Source organism: Pezoporus wallicus, unplaced genomic scaffold (assembly GCF_028554395.1).
Source record: "Pezoporus wallicus isolate ANWC-B61680 ecotype Strahan unplaced genomic scaffold, APGP_CSIRO_Pwel_v1 contig_3181, whole genome shotgun sequence".
Lineage (NCBI taxonomy): Eukaryota > Metazoa > Chordata > Aves > Psittaciformes > Psittacidae > Pezoporus > Pezoporus wallicus.
In genome coordinates this window covers 4171041-4195183 of record NW_026641700.1, presented here as the reverse complement: position 1 = coordinate 4195183, position 24143 = coordinate 4171041, and the positions used below count along the sequence as shown (strand labels likewise).

Genomic DNA, 24143 nt, shown 5'->3' with positions numbered 1-24143 from the left:
AATGAACACGGGCCGGCTTCAGTGTGCGCTCGCAGAACAGAAAGCCAACCGTATCCTGGGCTGCATCAAAAGGAGCGTGACCAGCAGGTCAAAGGAGGTGATCCTGCACCTCTACTCTGCTCTTGTGAGACCTCACCTGGAGTATTGTGTGCAGTTCTGGTGTCCTCAGCATAAAAAGGACATGGAACTGTTGGAACAAGTCCAGAGGAGGGCCACCAGGATGACCAGGGGATTGGAGCACCTCCCGTATGAAGACAGGCTGAGAAAGTTGGGGCTGTTCAGCCTGGAGAAGAGAAGGCTGCATGGAGACCTCATAGCAGCCTTCCAGTATCTGAAGGGGGGCTATAGGGATGCTGAGGATGGATTTTTCATTAGGGACTGCAGTGACAGGACAAGGGGTGATGGGTTAAAACTGAAACAGTGGAAGTTTAGGTTGGATATAAGGAAGAAATACTTTACTGTGAGGGTGGTGAGGCACTGGAATGGGTTTCCCAGGGAAGCTGTGAATGCTCCATCCCTGGCAGTGTTCAAGGCTGGGTTGGACAGAGCCTTGGGTGACATGGTTTAGTGTGAGTTATCCCTGCCCATGTCAGGGGGCTTGGAAGGAGATGATCTTAAGGTCCTTTCTAACCCTAACTATTCTATGATTCTATGATACAACAGATCAAACAAAGCTAGATGAAGACTGCGTAGCAAAGATCCAATTTATCTTTCCTTCTGTGTGATGATTCACTTATGGAAAGTGGTTTCTGTAGAATCCTCATCACAGTTGTTAATAAATTTGAACTGTTTATTAGAGTGGACTGATTTAATTCCCATGTTGACTGATGAAGCTGACAGGAAAAACTGCCTCAAATACAAAGAACTATGTGGCAAGAAATGATAAAGCAGAGGTTTCTCCCCTTGCAGTTGAAATGGGCAGTGTTTTCCATGAATGGAACAAGAGTGAATTGGAAGAGACACTTTTATCCCCTTTTATACTGTCAATACTTCTATTGTCCATGTTTTTCCCTGCCAATACCAATTACCTTGGGTGTAAAATGGCATTTTTCAATGTACAGTTCAAACAACTAAGCATTGTCTTAATTCTCATAAATCCAGCCAAACACTTCAAAGAAATTCCACTACCAAAGAAATTAACCACTACCTGTCCAACTCTGGCATTTGAATTTAATTCTCCACCCTCCTCCAGGCATGAAATCTTTCTGATGCTATTGTATCTACAAGATTCAATTCATTAAAACCACTGGAAATGTATTTGTAATCTGCCTGCAAGTCATCCTGGTAAGTGACAGCTAATCCACATTAAGCACTCTCATGACACTGACAGCAGATTTTGGAAAATCTAGGGCCTATCAGATCATTTACGTTTGTTTCCCCCTCGGCAGTAAAATGTTTTCTGGTACGTTCTTATATTCTAATGTAATAATTTCTGAGAGAAGGAAAATTTCTAATAGCAACAAGCATGGATGTGTTCAAACACAGAAGGGAAGTTGCTTTTATTTCCGACTTTTGCTCTGATTAACTGCTCTCACCTCTGCCTTTCCCTCTTCTGCTCTTTGCAGTTCTGAGATCATCTGTGCTCAAGCAGAAGTTAAAAGTTGGCTACGGAAGGGCAAATGCTGCAATCATTCACTTCAGTGCCAAAAGCAGAAACCTTTTAGACCAATTTGTCTTCGTATTCCACAGTCAGAATACTGGTCACTAATCTTCTGCAAATTATAAACAAGACTATCAGAGACAGTCATTGCCTATTTATTCACAGATCATTTCTAGCAAACAATTTTCAAGAGACATCAAAACCTTCTGCACAATTGACTTGTTTTATCAAAAAAAAAAAAAAAGTGAAAGCTTTGAAAATGAAATAACCTGGTAGGATGAGCAGAGGTAGGAAATAAGACTTGACAAAGGTGAATAAAAAAATCTAGTTTACAAAATCTTTAAGTCCTAATACAGCAACAGCTGCTGATCAGCTGAATGTCAGTCTCTGTACGATTATGTGCCTATCTGATTCTGATGTTCAGTTGACACAGATATTGAACATTTCTCTATAACCTCTGCTTGTGCAGGGACCAGGTAGCTGAAAGCTACTGTCTTCTCCTCAATTTACAGAATAGAATCATTTGGGTTGGAAAAGACCTTTAACAACATTGAGTCCAACCACTGACCTAGCACTGCCAAGTCCACTACTGATCCATGTCCCCCAGTGCCACATATACATGCCTTTTAAATACCTCCAGGGATGGTGACTCCACCACTTCCCTGGGAAGACTGTTCCAATGCCTGATTTAGAAACTCTTTTTCCAAATACCACTGCTGAATGTGAATGAAGAATTAATTTTTTGAAGAAAGTCTTGCAGCATGAATATAGAAGACACTGAGGCACTCCATCGCTCCCCATCAGTAACAGACTGAGTAATCCACTGACGTTAACAGCATGCTTTCTTAAAGTTCAAAAACCTTAAAACTGTCTTTTCCTACTGCCTTTTTATCCTCAGTGACTGCCTCTGTGAGCCTGATACAGCCTTTGGGCTGGGCCAGGTTCTGCAACAGTGCAGGTTTTCAAGACAGAATAGATTACTTGCACTAATTACTTGTACTACAAGAGAGGAGATAGGTACAAGGATTAATGAAGAGTTTGCGTAGAGAGCTCCAAAGTTTGTGGACCACTGAGAGACCACTTAGAGCAGTTACTGAGGATCACCCAAAACAGTTTGTAGGCAAAGCTTAAGAGGCAAGGAAATATTCAAATACTTAGGCTATCAATCAGGGGACTTGTTTCAACACCCCCAAAAGTACTCTGAAGCTAAACAGGGTGCTGTGTCAGATATGAATAATTTCTGCTTCTAGGTAGTATCAGTGCATAAAAGTACTGCATAGAAAATGAAAATTATGGACAAAATACTTTATACAATAAAGGAAATTATTTATACTTTTTATTAAGCATTTTATAAATGCTTAATATTATATATTAAGCTTTTTAATATTATATATTAAGCTTATAAATGCTTAATAAAAGCTTTAAGAAACTACAGGTTATATGAAAATTTGTGTCCATGTTCAACAAAGTATTCTTGAATTTGTAATTTGTAAATTAAGTTACTTATTTCCTACATGAAAAAAGGTTACTCACAACCAAGTTTTAATTCTCTAGCATGGGCAAGATCAAAGCTGCACAGGACCTGGCTTTGATTCATACTGTAGCATTTAAAACTGTGGTCTAGGAAATAGCAAGTAATGCTTCTAAAATGTTCAGGCTAAACCTATAATAACACTCCACTGAATACTCAACTGGGGAAAAAAAACCCTAGGCTGTTTTCAAATTTCTCATGTATTCAATGTAAATGCAAAATATTGTGTGCTGTTTGTTTAGACTTTTGGAATGCAAAAGAAAAAAAAAATTAAAAAAAAAAAATCACGTATTTTGAATTGTTTTGTTAGTAATTCTTTAGGGTTTTCATAATGTTTTGAGGCAAATGTCACATATCTCATGGAAAGCTCTTGACTAATCACTTTCTGTGATTACTTGGTATTTTTTCCAGTGAATACTATAAGCCAATATCTTTGGAAAAGTGTAGACCTATGAGTGAATTTCCATCCGAACTGACATTCTTATCTCACATGAATGGCATGTGCAACTGAAATCAAAATTTTTTTCTCCTTACACTGAACTCAATAGTACAGGAAAGATGGTGCATTATTATACAGAAGTAGTGCGCACACGTGTGTGTGTATATATATGAAATGGAAATATATAACTATATAAATCATATATATGAAAATAATTTTCCATATCTATATAGAAATAAGTATTATTTTTCATATATATATATAAGTTAATCCTGCACAAAGTTTTATGCTTGGTGAAGTACAAATATGGCAATTAATACCATACCCTCATAGAATAAGACTGAATTTAAGGGGATGCTGAGCTTCTGTAAATGTTTGCACAAGAGAATCTCCTTAAAGAATCAGGCTGATAACTTCACAGAACACAGAGGCATTGGTTCGGAAACACCAGAAGTAAAATTGCCTAAAGATAATAGATAAATGTGCTTGATGGCAATACCTGCAATAAGTGAATTTGATTAAGAAAGCTGAGAATTACAGTTCAAGCAGAAATTGTTGAGTTCATACCAAAGCAGGGTTCTAAATCTAAAGGTTAATTGGAAATCTAAATCTAACCCATAATTGGATACACAATAAAACATGCAATGAATAAGAACATGTGCCACACACAAAAACAGCGAGTGAGGCAAATAACACACATGACTTCAAACACCATTTAAACATATCTCTGAAAGTTGAAAAATAACAGATTTGAAATCAGAATGGTGAAATAGTAAACAACTTCAAGCAGTCAGCTGTATCAGCCTCTCTTGGACCAACTTTTGAAAGTTCTCTCTGCAAACAGAGGCCACAGCCCAGGTGTGACCATCACTTGGCATGAATAAGAAATGAAATCTTTTTCAAATCAGAGGATTACCAGGTTTGTAAATTAGTCGAGCAGGAAGTCATGTAATCTCTCCCAGCTCAGGGCCTGTGCTCTGTGTTTCCTGTCCATCCTCAGAAATTTAAGACCCTCTCTGGCAAATGTCCTTTACGTGTTTCCTTCCAACACTTCGCTACCGTTACAGCTAGAATTGTTTCACCAAATATTAAAAAAAAAAAAAAAATCTTTAATCAAATTAATCTGAAGAATTGATCAGATTTATTCTATCAAAACCAAGGAACACAAAGATCTAATCATCACTGTTCTCTTATTAACCCCCTTCATATACTGAAAAACCTACTATATTTCCCTTGTCTTTTCCACTGTACATCTACCCAGTAATTTCTACTTTCCCCAGTCCTACTGTTGGATGTCTTCTAAATTGTGCAGCTAACAATGCTTTTGTTAAAGTGTGATGACCACTGCTGTAAATAATTCTTCACCTGAGGCATTGCCCATTTCAAATACTGTGGAATACTTACCTGTCTATCGATAAAGGCAACACTCATTGGGAAAAAAAAAATTAAAAAATCATAGGATTATGTGGGTGGTTTTGTTTTTATTTTCTTTCCCTATTAGCAATTGTTAATGTATACTTTGATTGTGATTCACTGTAATTCCTTTTTGGCCCTTAAGGCAGATATTTCTCATTTTATTACTTGTACTATTTAATTTTTCCAGTCTAAGCACAATCATTAATGCTTTTATTTACTGTAACTGTCGGGATTCCAGACTCTTTTCTCCAACTGGTGAAGATAATTTTGGACTGCAATCCTGAACTTGACACCTTCCAGCAAGTGCTGGCACCCTCCATATACGTGTCATCCGCAGACCTGGTGTATGTACTTTCTAGTCTGTCAGGTGCATTGCTAATGAAAATTTTGAGTGGCAGCAAGTACAGAACAGACACCTGCAGATCCTGACTTGTAGTGATCTTTTGTTTTGACAGGAAACCATCAGCAACTACTCTCAGTACAGTTTTTCAATTTGTTGTGCAACCAACTTTTAATAATTTCAGCTGGCCCATATTCCCTACTTACTTGACTGTCACACAGGACTGTATCAGACCTTATTAAAGCCAAAATATATCACATACTCCCTTTTATCCATTAGACCAATTACTCTGTCAAAGGAGAAAATTAGATTGGGTTGACACGATTTGTTCCTGACAAATTCATGTTGCTTGTTTCTTGGCACCGTATTATCCCCTAGGTGCTTACAAATTGATGCTGAAAACATTTGTTCTAGATACCAAGCATAACCTAAATAGGACATAAGTCCTCTGGTCCTGCTTCTTTCTGCATGAAACTTAGAACCATAGTAAAACACTTTGGGTCTATATTGCATCCTTAACCTCCAAAAAAATAATTCTTTTACTGGAATAGCACTTTATGAATCCTTCCAACTTCGCACACTTGAACTATGTATCGATTCAGCAGTACTCTTGGCTTTATAGAGATGGTGAAAAACAAGGTGAAAAAACAACAAATAAGGACTCCACAATCAGCATTCAGCTCATGAGAATATTACTAGTGGTGCTATTTAAATGAAACAACAATTTCTGGCTAATATACCTAGAAATAGTTTACAGTGTATCATAATGGAATTCAAATCCCGTGAGTACATAAAAATCCTGCTCAAACTTTCTCTAAAGGCAAGCTGGATTATCAGTCAGCCATCTGCATTACACAAAAGGGAAGAGAGAGAATGCCTTTGCAAGAATGACCCTGTTAACAGAGATTGTCACTACCCTTATCAAATAATGAAATTAGAAATGAGAGCAAAGGAAGATCAAATAGTCTAGACAGGTCATAAAAAACGATTAAAAATTGTTTCCAAGCCTTGGGGTTGTTTTGGTTTATTGTTTGGGGTTGGTTTGTTTGTTTTACTGATTGCCCATTACAGCATATAATTTACTCTTACTGATACCTGTAGGCACATGAGGTGTCCTGCTGTCCACATGAGGAGTCAGCTGGACTTCATTTTACAGGGTGCTTTTAGCAGATGTTTAATGTTTGCTACAAAGCATAAATCTAACAGTTCTTCTGAACTGGTGCAATAGCTATCAGCAGCTGCCAAAGTCTAAGTGGCAACACGCACACTCGCAGCTAGGCACATACCTAAATGCTTTGCCCTGTAGTGAACGCAGAATGTGAATGTTACAAATAGATCTCTTTCAATGAAAAAAAAAAAAATAAAAAAATAAATTACTGCTTGAAATGGACTCCACAGAAGCTACTTCTGCTGTTCTAATGTTTTTTCTCAGCATGGAGAGGCTTTGGTTACTTGCTTATTCCTCCCTTCCCTTGTATGAGAAGATTTATTTTAAAAAGAAATACTGAACACACAGCTGTCATGAAGATTTATAGATAACTCCTTTAGAAAGAAGCTAAACGATTTTAGACTATGCATTGCATTTTCTCATTTTTCTTTGAAACGTTAGATACCATGCCACCAGAAAAAAACTCTTCTGTCCTGAAAAAAATCTGTATCAAATGGGAGAAAATTCTGTATTCTTTGCAAAAATGAAAAATCTCACAGAATAGTTTCATTGTAAACATTTTCATAATACTGTCATGCAGTAGGTAAATGGAATTTCTATTCATTACTCTTGGATAAATCCTATCTCCAGCATCTAAAAATAAAGACATATTGGTAGAACAGCCACAAAGCCCTGGGTTTCTAAACAGAAAATCTGTTTATTGTCGTTATGGTTTTAAATCATGTTAAACAAAATATGATGAAAGTGAAAGGTAGGAAGATTCAGTAAATTTAAACTTCATAATAATAAGAGAAAAAAATTACAATGTGTGTGCTTGTTCATATAGTAATCAAAAAATGATAGCTAGTAGCTCTTTTTCTTCAAAGCAATCTTTAAGTCTCAACATCAAATCTTCAGTTTATCACATTTTTACTTTAAAAACTGGTGGACATTCAGAATTACTCAAGCAAAGGAGGAACGCTTCTTATTCCCCTCACACTGCAGAAAAGCATTTCTAAACTGCAGTGGAACTCTGAGTACTTATAATTTCTTGAAAAGCCTCAGCAGAGCACTTTGTGATTTACAGCAGCAATAACTATATGCACTGGAAGGAGAAGAGACCATCATAAAGATATCCACAAATCTCCTCTGTGGGGTAGGGAAAAGGGGGAGAGCAATCATCCCAGGTTCATCAGTGGGCAGCTTTTGGATCACAATCTCTCTATCAATCAGCATCACTGGGATTGCTTTGAAAATTAGATGAATATTAAAAGTGGAAACAGAAATATTCTCAGCAAGAAGGTCTCCCAATTCCATAAAGTTAACCATATTGATCCAGTTTGAGAGACAGGAGCGTTAAAACAACTTTCCACCAAATAGTACTGGCAAATTGAAGTTCAAACCTTTATCACTTGAAGGTATGAAGGGACAACTAAATATCTGCTTAACAGCTTTTCATCCAAGAGTTTGGTGTGAAGAGACTAAATTAATAGATCTCCTCTAAAATTTTTTGACACCATAGAAGACTCTGAAAAAGGCCACTGCTTCTTCGCCCTCTCTTCTTTGGAATTTTCTCTAAGAGCAGCAGAAAAAGATCAGTATGGGAGTATACCAAATCTCTGAGTAAGAAGTATCAGGATCCACTGATGTGATATTTGCTTTTGTGTAGAATTATTTCAAACACTTTATTCTAGAAAATGCCTATCTCCTGTCAGCTCAAAAAATTTCCACTCTGTGTATCAATCCGAGTTGTGTATCTGCTAATGACTAATTTTAATGCCATGTTCATCCTCGTTTTTGTCTGGGTCTTTCTGCAGACTAACAAATGCTATACCCTCTTTGAAAGGATGTTTCACTTTGGTATGTAACATTGAAGTGTTTGATGCCCCTTGCAAGCTACAAACTATGTATGATTCTGTGTGGCATGCTTTTTCCTAAGACAAAGCTGAGAACTGTAAATGATGAGCTGGGCTGCTCAGTCAGTGAGATCCACTGTGGCCCAAAAGCCTCTAACGCTCCCTCCACATGAATGGGTCAGTATTCACAGTTCTAATTCCAGTACTTGGTTTCCAAATGGAAGAGCCTAATTTGACTCTTCTGTTTTTATTTGTGAGGGGGACAGCAGCTCCAGAGAATGCATTACCGTTCCTTGGCGTCCATTCAATCCACGAACTAGAAAACTTAGAGTCATCAGTGAAAATAAGCACCTGATACTGACTGGTCTGGAAATTGTGACTGGTATCTTGTTAAAATTACTTCTAAGGAATAAAAAGCTTAGGGAATGAAGAGAACTGCATTATTTTCATACCCTGGTAGTAATCTTTAAAAGAAGGCTTCAATGTTCAATTTAAGTTTTTGACAAGTCATGGTATTAATAAGTAATTAATAAACTAAAAATAGATATAATCTGTCCATAGGCCTACAGAGAAGAAGCAGCACACAAGAATTATTTCACTTCTTCATATGAAGGAAATAACCTTATGGATGTTTCTGGGTTAGACATCACTCTAAATTCAAACATTTTTATTCTGTCAGAAGTAACGACCTTATCTGTATCAGTTAAACAGGTAGTAAATGAAAGACATTTGGTAAGGGGAGATAAATTTTCACCAGCAATGTTTATGTCAAGAAACTTCCTGGAGAGACTAGAGTAGCAGAAGAATATATGTTGTACTATGTCAGGTTTTGTCTGTACTCATAGTGATACTGAAGAAGGAAATAAAGGAGTTATTTCTAAGAGGCCCTTCTGTGACAGAACAAGTATTTCTTTACAAGGAGCACAACAGCACAGCTTCCTTGGGTAATTATAAGGGATGGATTTCCTCTGTGTATTACAGACCATCTCCAGTTCAGCTCGCTCTGTTTCACTGCTAGAGGAGTAGCTTGGGTTTTTGATAGCTTTTACTGGCAGGACAGGAACATTAAAATTCAATTCTGGCTAAACAGATATTGCTATATCTGTTCTATAAATATATAATTATATTAAATATATAAATATAATAAATATATACAAATAAATATATTTTAAATATAGATATTGCTATAACAGTAGAAGAAGGAAGGTAGATTCACAAGGACTCTTATGTATATCTGAATAATTTCTAACATATGCAGGCTGAAAAGGGAGGCAAACGTAACCAGGACTAGGACTAGAAGAACTAGGACCCAGCAAATATTTCAGCCTTATTAGCAGCAACGGATCAGTCCATTTTCCTATTTAGACTCTGTGCAGCACAACGGAAGTTGATGAGTTTGCAGGGATATATCCGCAGGGAAAATCTGGCCGGGTGTATAAACATTAGCAAATAATTGTGTTTATTTGAAGCATCCTACAGCCTTTTCATCTGCTGAGCCACAAACTGAAATCACAACGTTTCATTTAGTTTCAATTTATGCAAATTATGGCACATCCTAGAAGATAAGTACACATTTCTAATCTGATACAAAATGATCAACTTACATCAGAATTAAATCTCAGCTGGCAAATGTTGCATGATATGATTTGCTTTCTTCGATGAGGAAGAGGAACCCCGAACGTATGATTTATTACAGCTTTTTGAATTGGGTCCATCTGTAAAGAGAGAAGAAAGAGAAAAATGAAAGCTTTTGCTGTTCCACTGTATGCTATGTTATCTATAGACTCAAAACAGATTCTGCATTATGTCATACTTTGAAAATGAGTATTTCTTCTTCCTGCAGTTTTACAAAGAAGTAATACAAAAAAGAACAAAGAAAAGTGTCATTAGCTATCTTGAAATACGTATCTTAGTCCAACTCTGCATGTACCAATTTCCACTTAATGAAGAAAGGTAAAAGGGGTAAATGTTTAGCAAGTTTACCTACCAAAACACCAATTTCTTGTTTTTTTTTTTTTTATATCATAGAAAAGCTAACTAAATGAAACAATAATATTTAAAATAAATTTAAAAAAAGGATCAACGCAAATGTGAGGGAGTATTATATACAAATAATTATGGAACAATACAATAGCTCAGTATTATGAAAATAAAAATAATCCTAGGAACCAATAAATTAATCTTTTCCATAAACCAACTTCTACACAACCTATGAAATATACAAATCCTCCGAAGACTATTTTCATAGCCATCTAGAAGAAACTATTTTGAATAGACTCAACTTTGAGGATGAATTCTGAATCAACCTCTACCAGAATGCTGATCTGGCAGTGTCTGCAAGTGAGGATCCCATAAAAGAAATGTACCATTGTGGCAGAGAATTTCAAAAAAGCTAGTCAAGAGATTTTTTTTTACATTGAGCATTGAATTCAAGTTCCCCAAATTCATTGGTCAAAATTGCTTATATTTCTTCTTCAAAAGAAGCATTTTATAGCTATTTTTTAAATCTATTAATTTGTAAGTTTCTTAAGAAAAAAATATTTTTTTCTATGCTCATGTCCCCATGATTCACTTTTTCCTAGTCTGTTAGCAAAGGGTTATTTGATAAATAAAGAATCAGAGCTTTTCCTTAGAGTAATCAAATATTCATGGAAACTGGTAATGGTAGACAGTCACGGTCTCTATTGCAGTGAATCCAGAACAGATCACTGCAGAAAATTTCATCACCTGACAGCTGTTCAGTGTCAGATATGAAATAGGTCATTAAACTAATTCCTGTTGAAAAGAAATTCATATTGGTAAAAAAACAAAACAAAACAAAAAACCCCAGGAAATTGGAACAAGGAAAATAAGGAAAATGGCAGATCTTTAGAGAAAGGTTTGGAAGAAATGCTTGGTTTGTACATCCTCTTCAATTTGATATGAAAGTAAAATACCTCATACATTTCACAAAACACCACTCCCACCTGGAAACTAGGGACGCCACTGTAACATAACCCCAAAACAACAATTACGTATATCAAGCTTTGAAACACTACAACAAGCTGTTGTAGTGACTTTCTGCAGTGATCAAACCATGTACCAGGGCACGCACTTCACTCAGTAACATGATCTTGAAAAAGCTGACAGTCCAATAATGCCATAGGCCAGAAAGAACTCCATTGCATAAGAAAGTAAATAGATATTAACAGGTCTTATTTTTTCAACTGTTCTGCTACTCAAGAGGGGACTTCTTATGCCAGCAGAACCAATAGATGGGTATTCTACAATTTTCAACATTAATGCATACCCTGGTCTTAACTGATGTTATTTCACTGCTGAAGTTTCAAGAAATTTAGCCTACTTTAGGCACTGTTCCTTTTGCCACTGCACGTCTAAAATACTCAGGGAGACCTTAAGCTTGGATATAGGAATAAGTCAGCATATTGTAACAAGAAACTGTGCATTCTCTGATTGGTGTGTTTTCCTTCACATTAACCACTGTTGTGAGACAGTATTTGTTCAGCCTCACTATTAACATGTTCAGCTTTTTCACATTATCTCACAAGTGCCACAAGTCAAGAAAGCCAACAAAGAAGCTCTCTGAGGGTCATATGAAAATTGCTACCATAGTTCATAAAATGGAACAATTAGTTTTTTGAGTGGGATTGACCCACCTTTCAGAGTAGGAATTCTAGCTTCCAATGAAGTTGAATTTCTGGGGGATGATGCTCACATATTTAAAAAGAGACAAGTAATATTTTCAGAATTGAGAAAAATCATGAATTTGTAGAACAATCGGTCTATTCTGTATAAAATTTCATTTTTATCTCATTGAAAAATGTGGAGTTTCTTTCCTAATTACTCCACAGATTTTCTCTTTTATCTGCTGATACAGAAACCCATCTGCACACTTCCCTTTCTCTTTCTAAAGATGCAGACTTCTAGATATATAGCTACATGGCCTTATTGTGAACTGGATGAATTGTGTTTGCAGCTCTAAATGAAGAAGTGTTCTGGATAGCTTCCAATTTGATTAAGAAAAGCTGCTTCAAAGTAAGAATCTCTTCTCTGCCAGTTGGGTCTTTGATACTGCAAAGGAGAATTAAAACTTCAAACAGCCCCCAATTCTAATGAAGTTAGGGAAGTATGCTGGAGTGGTATTTGGCATTATTATTTGTTCCTGGAAATTTCATTTGGGAAACCCCAACAATCCATAAATTTCAAATAAACATCCAAAAGCACCAGATAAGCCTCCAGAAGTTTTGTGCAGGAAATTTGAGAGAGGTAACAGGGTAGCTAGGTGCAGCGTGATAAGCACTGAGATCTCACAGATACTGGATGACAGAGAGGAGCCCTGCTGAGAGTCAGAGGAACAAAGAGAGGCAGCTGATTGCCAGAAAATAGAGAGCAAGGATTGCAGGGAAGTATAAAGAGGGAAATAATATCACATAGCTGAGATAATCAGCAAGTGGTGAGATACTTAACAGAATCTCCAAGCACTTCTAGGCTCACTGAATGTTAGTAATTATACACATAAATTGTATTTCAACTTATGTAAGTGGTATTTGCTTTCGAAATAAGTTATCATGATAAACTTTGATAAAATCTGCTTTTTACTCATTACTAGTGCTATATTACAATCACTGGAGTTTTATTTTATTACTTAGATGCAACTGATTTAATTTACTCCCATTTACAGTGAAGGACAGAGCGGTTTGCAATTCACATGAAAGATTACTATTCAGCTGTCAAAGCTGTGAAGATCAAGGTATGCAAAACATCCCTTCCCATCGCCAATGTGTCTGCACTGTAAGTTATAACAAAAAGAGGGTGAGCTTCCCAGTGTTTGAGTTGCTCATGATCTTTTGCTTTTCTACTGTTCAGGACTAGGTATGTCTTACTATTTAACACAGGCTGTGCCACACATTTCCTTGTGGTCAAAGGACAGCAAATGGCTTAAAATTCACTTCAACCCACAAGGTAACTGTCAGTTTGGGCAATGAAGACAAATACTAAAGGTTTCATATTTCATTCAGTTAATTTTTCCTTTCAGTACATAAAATGAACTACAATACTATTGTCTATGCTTTAATTATTCAAGCTGAAATTTGTGGCAACATTATTCACTTTCTTTGATCAAGCACTGTATTCCCTTCTCAAGATCTTCAGGGGCTCACCACACTTCAGTAAAATGCAGACTTAAAACAGGCATGGCAGAAATTGGCCCATCACTCCACTTCAGCTTTGACCTTATCACTCTCAATTGGTTTCACTTGCTTGTTTCAGATTCAGCCTTGGCAGACCAATGATCATAAGTCGTCTTTGTTCTGGTGCTTACCATACTGCATGAAAGAGCTCTTTATTTTGTGGGCTGCAGGTAAAAAGAGTGGCTATTGCATGATCTTTTCTGGATGAAACAACTACCACAAAATCACCTAGAAAATTACACAGGAGAGCCCATGTTATCCTACCTGCCTTGGCAACTTTTCCAGAATCACCGTAGCTGCTGTCCTTGAAGGCCTTCTGTAGTCAAGTCTCCTCATTAAATTCTATTAAATTTCTGCAGAAGGCAGAACTCAAACTGGCAAATTTTACCTACAGAGGAATCTGATCCTTGGGAAATGTGAATTTTACATAATTTCTACAGAATAAAGTGTTCTTTTAGGGTTTTTTTTGGTGTGTTTTTTTTTGTGTGTGTTTTTGTTTTTTTTTTTTAAAGAGCTTTTTTATGTTGAAACTGAACACATAGCTCTTCCTGAATTTCAAAAAGTGTTAAATATATATAATTTTTATTAGTCCTTTTTATGTGACCTCTTATCCCAGAGGCATAATAGTATGCCTGAGTTAAAAACAAGAACAAACCGATAGCAAAGGAGAGATTACAAGTTTGATCCATGAAAGCTCAAATCACTAAAGGATATAAACCAAAGGAAGCTTGTTTTTTGGGGCATTTTTTAATTGTATATTAAAACGAAGGGGCATGACAAGCATGTGCATTTCAAATGCTTGAATTTGGCAGTAAACTAATGGAATAGCACTAACGTATAAATAAAAGCACCTAAGTCAAATGATGAAGATAATATGCATGCCTAGAGCCTGTTCAGAACATATGATAGGCCTAAAAAAAACGAGTAAGAAAGTATTTTTACCTCAAAGACAAATAAATTAGCTACAAAAGATTGACTCAAATCACTATGCTCCTATGCTAAGTAAGCAGAAAAACATGTCATGGCACTAAAGCTCTCAGGAAAAAATTGCTGTAGACCATTTTAGTGGCAATTTACAAAAAAAAATTACCTACCAAAACACTGATGTCCATTACTTGAATAGGTAAGTGAATTTAGTGACAAACCTAGCAACACCTCCCAGGACTTCTTAAAATCCAGATATTAACACAATGCAATGTTACAATGAAAATAACATTAAAGGAATGATATTCTGAGTATGGTTTCTTACTGTAGAGTCTGCATTTCTACAAACATACTTAACTGTAAGTACAAAAATTAAGTCAAACAAGTACACTAGTATTATTTTACTTGCAGTCAAGGCATACGTATTCTCACATATGAGTTGAGACTTACATGAATATCTTACTTACAAAATTGATAAGAACTAAAGATAACTCGGTGTGGGCTCCTTTCAACCATCCTCTTATGTTCCAACAAACAGTGAAACTAATTAAGAGCATTGGAAACAGCGTAAATCCTGTGCCTAACACATACACAGTGACTTTACCAAGTAAAAAAGAATAAAATGCTGCATCAGTTTACACTTACTGGTGAATTTAATCCTTTTTAAAAAATGCATGGTAGATGCAGTCTTAATGCCAAACAGTTCAAACATAAAAACTGCCTATTGCATTATAATTGTGACATACTATTAGAAACACAGAAAGGCAGTTACTAAAGCTATAGGAAAGCTCCTCAATCATGTAAAACAACTGTCATTTATAGGTGGGAGACTTTCTGAACCAGAAATATTCTCAGGTATAAATTGACTATTTCCACTTGAAAACTGAGCAGGTCTTCTCTGATCTCAGTAGCATCAATAATTCACAATCACTTCGCCTGCAATCATGCTGGCAAACTGTACAGATGCAGCAATATTGTATTTATTATAGTCCATTGTTATATTATTACTTATGCAGAAACTGGTATTTTTGAGAACTGCTAGACAGTCAACCTTATGTTGCCCGTATAGAGTGCCCATATTATGGGCACTGTTCACCTAAGTGGTAGCTCCTTCTTCTCCAGGAGATACTTGACATCCGTTGCAACTGCAAATTCAAGCTGGACAAAGCACATGCAACAGGTCTATAATTTCCAGGAAGTATTGAAATTACTGTGTGTCACATACTGCAGTTCATTTCTGTGTGTGCACGTCCATCTCAAACCTCCTGAAAGTATTTATTAACTGTGCATGTTAAAAATAAAATAAAATCTCAGCATCACACAAAGTAGATGTGATGCTTTCAAGAAATATCAGACTTAAAATTGCCAATCTAACTGACACATTCTTAATATTCTGGTCAGAAACAGAACAGTTCAACAACAGCTCAGTGATTTGATCCTAAGTATATTTGACATTCTGTATTTCCATAAGAAATATGTCCCATTGTTAGGGCTGGCAGTCAAGGTTTTTTTCTCCAACATCACATTAATCTGTGAATTAGAATCTTACGAAATAACCAAAGAACACAATTCAAAAGGAATGATGGGAAGAGCTTAGTAAGCATAATTAAACACACACAAGCACAAATGTTCAACAATATTTTGGTTTCATGTACAAGTAGAACAATATGATGTCAAACAGTTAAAATACATGTTCTAGATGTGCTACCATGCATGGTTTATCCTTTTATAGCTAATTTATTCAGTATTGCCCTAGTAATTATGGTGAATAATTATGCAGTGAATTGAACTCAGCATTACATTCTTTTGTTAGTGTCTACCATTTCTGTTCTTATCAGTGAAATAGGGTAGAACTAGCCTTATGCTTTTCGTGTACATAAATCAGAACTATTACTCAATGGAGTTAAATATAAAATAATATATAAAATATACCTGAAACAACTACAAAATAATGTGCAATATTTACAGAATAATTACTTTTTCTTAAAAAAGTGGTATCGATAAAAAAGAAAACAGCAGTCACTCCCCAAACAATGTAAGTGGTTTATGTAATTTGAATAGTACTTCAGAATGTATTCCCAAAGTATACTTTTTATCTCTCGCTGAAATATTATAAGACTGTAAGGATATATCTTTTCATTTATCTGTTTCTTTATCTATATATTTTTTACTTACGGAGCTATTTAATTTTAGCAGTTGTCACCTTTCTGATGTGACTAGAATTTCTCTTGCTTTCGTTTTTGTTCTTGTGGATATTTCCTTGGCAATGAGATGCTGAGGCAGCAGCAGTATTTCTGGCAAACTGCTTGAATATACAGCAACCAGTCAGAGCAAAAAGATTTGCATTCACAGTGGTACTGCACACAAATACTGTAACCACATAGAGATTATGCAAATCCTCATACTCTGATTGTCTAATAATGGTTGTCAATCAAAAGACAAGAATTTGCATATGTGAGCTAGTGAGAAATAATCAGACAGTGATTATGCTAATCAAACACACTAAACAGCATGTGAAGGACTGTCAAACTGGAACAAATCTGTGTATGTATGTGTATGTATGCTAAATACAAAACCACACTGTGCTAAGAGAACATTAAGGTTGCAGATCAAGCCTTTAAAAACATGAAATACCCATAAGCCTTAATTTGACACCTTTATGAATTAACATTTTAAAAACATGTTCACATATTTTTCCTGAAAGATTCTGGCTTTGTTCTGTTCTGAAGATAGACAATGTCCACTTAATGAGCAACTGTTCAATGTTGTGTTTTGTCCAAGGGGTTCAATGAATAGCCCTAGACCTCATTTACCGTATAAAGCTGAAACCTTGCTCTCAATGGGAATTAATGTCCTATTCATTAGCTTTCCTACAGTCTTCATTGACACAGGATGCGAGTAACTCGCAAGTATAACTAACTTATTTTCAAAACTTCTTTATTAGATAAAATATGGTATTTTCTCAGAAATGAAGAACAAAAATATACATTAGTTGCAGTTAGCCAATTGAATATACGTAATAGTACTTACTATTATATTGCCTTTCATATGAGCACCACACAGCTCCTGACTTCAGATTAATCTGTGAAGGTGCAACACAGACTAAACACAGCCTTATGACTGCAAGTTGGACACACAAGCCGTAAAGTTGTCTGAGTTGCCATGAAGTTCACTTTAAGAAACTTCCCTTGTATCTCTCAGAACTCTCGAGGGTGGTATCCAACTGTTTTTCTGGAATAGGATGGGCCTTTCTTTTTCTTCAGTCCCACTTCTTGCAAAATATGTTTTCCATTTTTTTTTCAGCAAACACAGCGAAGGCACAGTGAATAATAATCTTCCAAATTACAAACCCATGATTGATCCCCAGTGCTGATCCAAAGAGCACACAAAATTCTACCAGACCTAAAAGATTCTCTCAAAGGAGAGAAGATGAAAGGCAACCAAATACAGCATGTTTGACATATTGCTCAGTTATCCAGTGGACAACACTCAATACAAAAACTGCAGCATAAAAACAGACTAACATGAAACACACCACATTGAAAGTGGGAGAATTACTCCATTTCTAGTAAGCATTACCAAAGTGGTGTGGAAAGAAGGGGTGGATTGTTTCTTTTCAGCTATTCACTTAAATGAGCAGTGGCAGATGGTAAAAACATGATCAAACGCAAAACAACTGCTTAGAGCAAAAAGAGATAAATGTTATAGTATCTCTAAAGATGCCAATAAAGATAAAACCCTAAGGTTCACAAATGCCATTTGTTTCCTCAGCTTCAACCAAGAGCAAAGCAAAAATAAGCTTATGAGAAAAAGAACACATTAAAAAAAACTAAGGGCATTTTGATGTTTTGCACTTAAGAGACTGGAACAAAAGGTTGGCAGGCGTATTGAGGGTTATGCAACAAATTCCCAATAACATCATTCACATGTGAATGAATTTCAGAAAACTGGACCAAATGTTATAATTGGTATTTAATAATAGTAAGTCTCTCTAATCAAAACAACAATAAAAGCAGGATGTGTGCCAGACAGAGAACTGGCAGAGGCACTTGTTTCACTTGTACAAGTGAATTGCTTACAAGAGTCCAAAATGGTTTCTGCAAACTACTATGTGTGTTTCCAAGAAGCGACTGTGTATATGTGTGTTTAATGAGTGGGAAATTAATTCTGAAATGCTACTTTTCTGATCATGCTGCTATTTTAGCCCATTTTAAAAATTCTTCTTATTAATCATTTTTATCCTAGTGACTCCAAAGAAACCATTAAGAACTAAGGTGTAGAGTATAATTGGAATACTTAGAATTGCACATTCTTACCTGAAAAAGTCCAAGATATGCTTCAGACACTATTAAAACAGTCTATCAAATCTGTACTTTTCAAACATTTCAAAAATTGTTGTAGTGAGTTAAGACTTAACACTGGGAGAAGTTACAGTTCTTAACCCATATTTGTAGAACCAGAGAATAAGAGACTAAAAGGGACATCAAGGCATCATTTAATCCATACCTGATCTCATGAAAGGAAAAAATAAAATTAAATGTTATGGGGACAGAATATTTTTATCACAGCCACAGAGTAATTAGAAAATTCTCTCCCGGTTCTCAAATGGGTGTCTGTCTTCAAAATCTGGCAGAAACACCTCACTTCAGGTGCAAGTGTAGATACTTGCTGGTATAATTATTTGATCACAGATGCTTTTTTTCTCCTCTTTTTTTCTTTTTTTTTGTCTTAGGTCAGCACTGAAATAAAAGCACATAAAACATCTCCACTGCCTTCTCATAAGAAATGTTCTAGTGTCCTTCTTAAGAAAATTCAAAGAAATAAAACTATGTGACCAAATGTCATCATATTGCCTCACATCTTGAGATTCAAGACCATTTTATTTAATTTCATCACCAGCAGTCAACACAGAAAAATAACATTCCCCAGACACTTCACACATGGGAACTGAAGTGCTATAGTTTACACGTGCATCTAAATATACCTTTTTAACAGGTTACAGTTAAATATGAATACAGTACAGCTATATTCATAGCCCTCATACAGATCACTAGGATCATTATATCTCCTTGTATGCAAAAAACATTTTAACTTTGCTCAGTTCATAGATAACAGTCCATAGAAGAAGACATTAACCTGCTTACTTCCTCCATAACATCATTAGCTCTAAAACCTGCCTGAACAAGGACGAGACTGCATTATCAGGAAACTCACTTCCACTAAAAGAGAACTATGAAATTGGAAAATGGAGAAGAAAAATTAATAAATTATCTTGATATAGTTTGAGAACTTAAGTAAGAATGAAAACGAACCTTGCTGTGCTTAGTAACTACACAAGCATAAACAATATTAGAATTGGGTACTAAGCTGAGCAAGATGCCAAAAAGATGAGAGAAACAGGTCGCCAGAGGGTGGCTTGCATCTCAATAAGGTATTTGTAACTGCATAATTAAGATCAACCTGATTTACCTTTCAGGCTCTTTATGATGCAGAAAGTAGGAAAAGACAGACAAGAAATAATTTAGAACAAATGGATATTACTACATTACTAAACCAACTTCCTACCAGTTGAAACATTGCACAATTTCTTCATAGCACAAAACTAAAATTGTGTTATCTTGTGATGAAAAAAACATACCTATACCTGCACTGGGTACCCACATTAGGACTGTATAGTTTTGCGTCATTCTCTACAGATCACCACTGAGTGCCATTTCAAGTCTCCTGTCAGTCTTATTGACTGAATCATTAGTGTGATCCTGAGTGCACTGAACAGCTGTACAGAATACAGTTATGGCTCATTCACTACTTGAAATGCTCTAATCCCTTCCTACCCATCTCTGAAATGTGGTGCATTAAACAATTCCCAGTATGTTTTTATATCATTTGGAAAAAGATGAAAAGTTAACAGCGTACATTTCCATGCAATTTCATATTTGAAGTTTCATCTGAATGATATATCAGAATTAAAATTTAGAAAAAAGTATTGCCAGGGAGGTACCATTCTGACCCTGACTTCTGAGCTTTCTATAGGTCAAACCAGAACTAAATGAAACAATGGAAGAAAACTTGTTGCTATTTTTATGTGCTTATAGAAATACTAGCCCAAAAGTTCAAGATATCTCAAAACAGGCTTAGAATAGCAATCTCCACTCCTTCCAGAATTCCACTACCAGAAATAAATTTTCATACAACTAAAAAAGACAAAAAACTTTTTTGGTGTGGGGGGGGAGTGTTTTGGTTTTTTGTTTGTTGTTTTTTTTTTTCCCTTCATTGAAAGGACAATATGAGAAGAGGGAATCAATTCACTACTTCATTGTCATGGCAGATTCTGACATGCTTTCTTTCTATACTAGTAATTTGGCTTGGCACTAGTCCACTTCCTTTCATGAATTCTCCGATTGTTTAAAGTTACTTCCTGTTGATATTGGTCTTTCCGTGATTTTAGGTCAAGTAAACTAAAACTGGATGCCCTTATCCCAGATTATCTCCAATTACACTGGTGATGTATATACAGCTCCTGAGACACCCAAGGAGTCAGAGGTTCATCGGCCAGGTGAGGATTGAGCTTCAGACTACAGTCCAGTGGATAAGAAGGGAGGTTCTGTGTCCCTTCCACCCCAGTCCAGGGTGGAATCCCAAATGAACTAGTACATGCAGATGGGAACAAGAATTTAGGTAAAAAGGAAGGGACAAAGCATCTAGACACTGAATTACTGCAGGCAAGTCGTCTTGAGAGTTCTTCCACCACTTCAGCTTATCTCCAGCCACAAGAGCAGTATTACTTAACATTCAGGGAAGCTAGGGTGCTGTTCGGTATTTTGAATTAAACAGGTTGAAAATGACTTAATGTATATTATGAACTTAAACACAATAGGAAGTCTTACATGAGTATTTCACAGTGCTTTACAAAGACCACTTGCATGCAGGTAATTAACATATGAAAACTGAGCTGTACTAGAACTTTTGGCAAATCCACTTGCTCTCATTCACAGCCTTATGCCTTAGCACTAGACAGCACAGGTGTATAACTGATTCAAAATCATCTATGTCTGGAGTACCTCTCACAAGTACCTACACAGACAATTTTAATGTGTGTGAACTGTCTAGCTGCTGCTTGTAAGCCAAGTACTTAGACATCTTGCACTGCTAGCGTATCTTTTCAGAAAAGAAACTACAATGCACAAACAGCCCAGCTCTGATTTTGAAGGATTCATTTTTTCATGTATAATTTGATGCCTATGAATACCAATGGGTGCATTGTCTCTGCTTTTATAGTAAAAGCTCTGCCCTGGAGGTATCTACAACACAGAATAGGTAAGAGGGACCTGATAAGACAGCAGCAACTAATGAAAGAAAAAACTAAGATGACACCAAAAGTGCAGTGCAAACCTCAGAGGGCTCGCTTGTATCTTCTTAGATGTCTGCAGGTCTCTCAGCCCTAAGGCTGGCTTTATTTCGTACCCATATACCCAAAATAACATCACCAATGAAAATGTCATTCCTCTTGCTCCTATAAAGCTCTTTTAGCTTTATACTGAAGTTATATTAGAGGTGAACACTATCTACCAGGACTTATTTCTGCTTGACATGCTGATGGAAGAAGTTCAAACCAATACTTGACCTTGGATCTCAGCTTTGACAATTATGTCCAGATCTTCATACACACTGCACACATTCATGTGCCAGGATTAATAATTAATGATCAGGATCTTTGTGACAGACTTAAAAGGCCAGGAAATATTAGTTTTGACTTACAGACAGGAACTGAGAGCAAGTAATGGTTCAAGGCCACCACAGAGGTTTGTGCTTGAGTGCAGAGTTGAATCCATTGCTTTCTCCACCAACCCCTTCTCCCTAGCACAGAGCATCTCCCTTGGCTAACCCCTCACCACACTTCATGTGGCTCTTGGTTCTTGTTTCAAAAGAGAGTCTGATCAAGTGGGAGGGAAGATTTTACCCTGGCGGCTTTCAGGAGCAGCTGCAGCCACAAATAGCTCTGCTGTGGGATAGGATAACTAAAAATTACTTTTCCTTTAAACACAGCTGTGAACTTCAGTGCACCAAACCTCTACCCTTCTTTTTTTGTGCCTTCTTATGACTGCTGCTGCCTTTTCAGGCACTACTGAGAAGACTTTACCCATGTACACTTGTAATTTGTGCAGCAGATTGCCTCTGTAGTGGATCTGTCTACAGCTTGAGCAGAAATGAGGAGACTCAAAACAATTAAAAAACAGTTTAGTTTGCTATACTGAAATGGAATCGTATCTGCCACACATGAGAAATCCGTGCTATTAAAGAAGTACCCGTGCAACATCAATTTGAATGAAACATTGGAAAGTTCTCTTTTCCTTTTCCTCTTCAAAATATCTTCAGTTCACACTCTATACGAGCAGCCACACAGAATATCTGCATCATGCAGCACTGCCAACTGATCTTAAAAAATCCAGTATGTTCTTGAGAATCATCCATTAACTGTTTATTAATGGCATTTCCGAGACAGTGCAATTCAAGTAACTACTTTCAGCTTTCTTTTTAGATTTATTATTATTGAAATGGTGTTACCAGTGCAAATTCTCTCTGTCACTTCTTGTCTTATTATTAAAGGCAACCGGAAGTTTAATACTTTAAGTAGCATTATGCACTTGTCAGGGTACATATATATAACATCAAAAAGATACTACACCAAAGGCACACAACCATTGTAGGGGTACATCACCTTTTCCTGCTGAAGACCAAAGAAAAACAAGCCAAAAAACCTCACATGGTAAAAGCCTTTATGATACTGGGCAGGTCAGGCTTCCCAACTGTTAACATTAAACATGAATTCAAGTAGAACATGTTCCCAGCTGCTCCCTGGAAGATCGGCACCTCAACCAACATGTTCCTGTCTGAGGCTGGTATTCTTGTTTGACCCAAAAGAGTGTATCATTTGTCAGACATTCATGATGACCATAAAGTGAAAATCAAAACGACATCTTCTGGCAATTAAGTTTCTCATCTATGAGCCTCCACAGAAGTCAAACAAAGACTATATGTGTTTTCCTTAATACTCTGAGCAGAATGAACTTTGCTAATGGTAGTCAATTACTATGCAAATATCCGGTAATTGCACCAGTCAAAGGCAGAACGTTACTAAAAGCACTTAAAAACCCAACAAATCACAAACACAATAAAGCCTCAAAAAATCCAAGTAGAAGCAGAAATGACAAATGACTAGTACAAGGCACGAGTCAATTATTAAAAGGAGAAAACCTGTTTCCCAGTATAAATTTTCAAAACCTATGTTGTTTGCAATGATTTAATATAAAAGAGCAAAGCTACAACTTTAAAGTGGCACACTGCAAGTCCGATGTTTCTATAATTATTCTTTTGCTGTCTAAGATTAATCAGGGTAGTTAATGATGCAAAAAATTACATTTATAATCCAGTCTGAATACAGCTGTACTGCAAGCTATGATCTAAGTGCCATTAAGGTAAATGGAATTAATGGGCTGTCCCTGGCAATCTTTATATCTACCAGTTACTAATTAATATTCTTCAGCAAAGAATAATTTATGAGGGGAAAATACATACAGAAGCAATAATGTTAAAACTTGCAACACACTGTGGTCACAGGGTAGTAGTGCAGCTGTAATAGACAATGTGCTGTGCTAATTTCAACAGAGAACAAGAAAGTGCCAATTGGGACTACAATCAGT

At 36.3% G+C, this 24143-nt stretch overlaps 1 protein-coding gene across 4 annotated transcripts in view; it reads right to left on the bottom strand.

Annotated features, from left to right (window-relative positions):
• Positions 1-24143, bottom strand: part of ZNF385D (zinc finger protein 385D) — a 416419-nt gene that overhangs the window by 80504 nt on the left and 311772 nt on the right. For all 4 annotated transcript variants that reach the window (XM_057424835.1, XM_057424836.1, XM_057424839.1 and 1 more), the window contains one exon: positions 9934-10044. In XM_057424835.1, coding sequence (XP_057280818.1) covers positions 9934-10044 — 111 coding nt within the window. The remainder of the gene's footprint in view (positions 1-9933; positions 10045-24143) is intronic.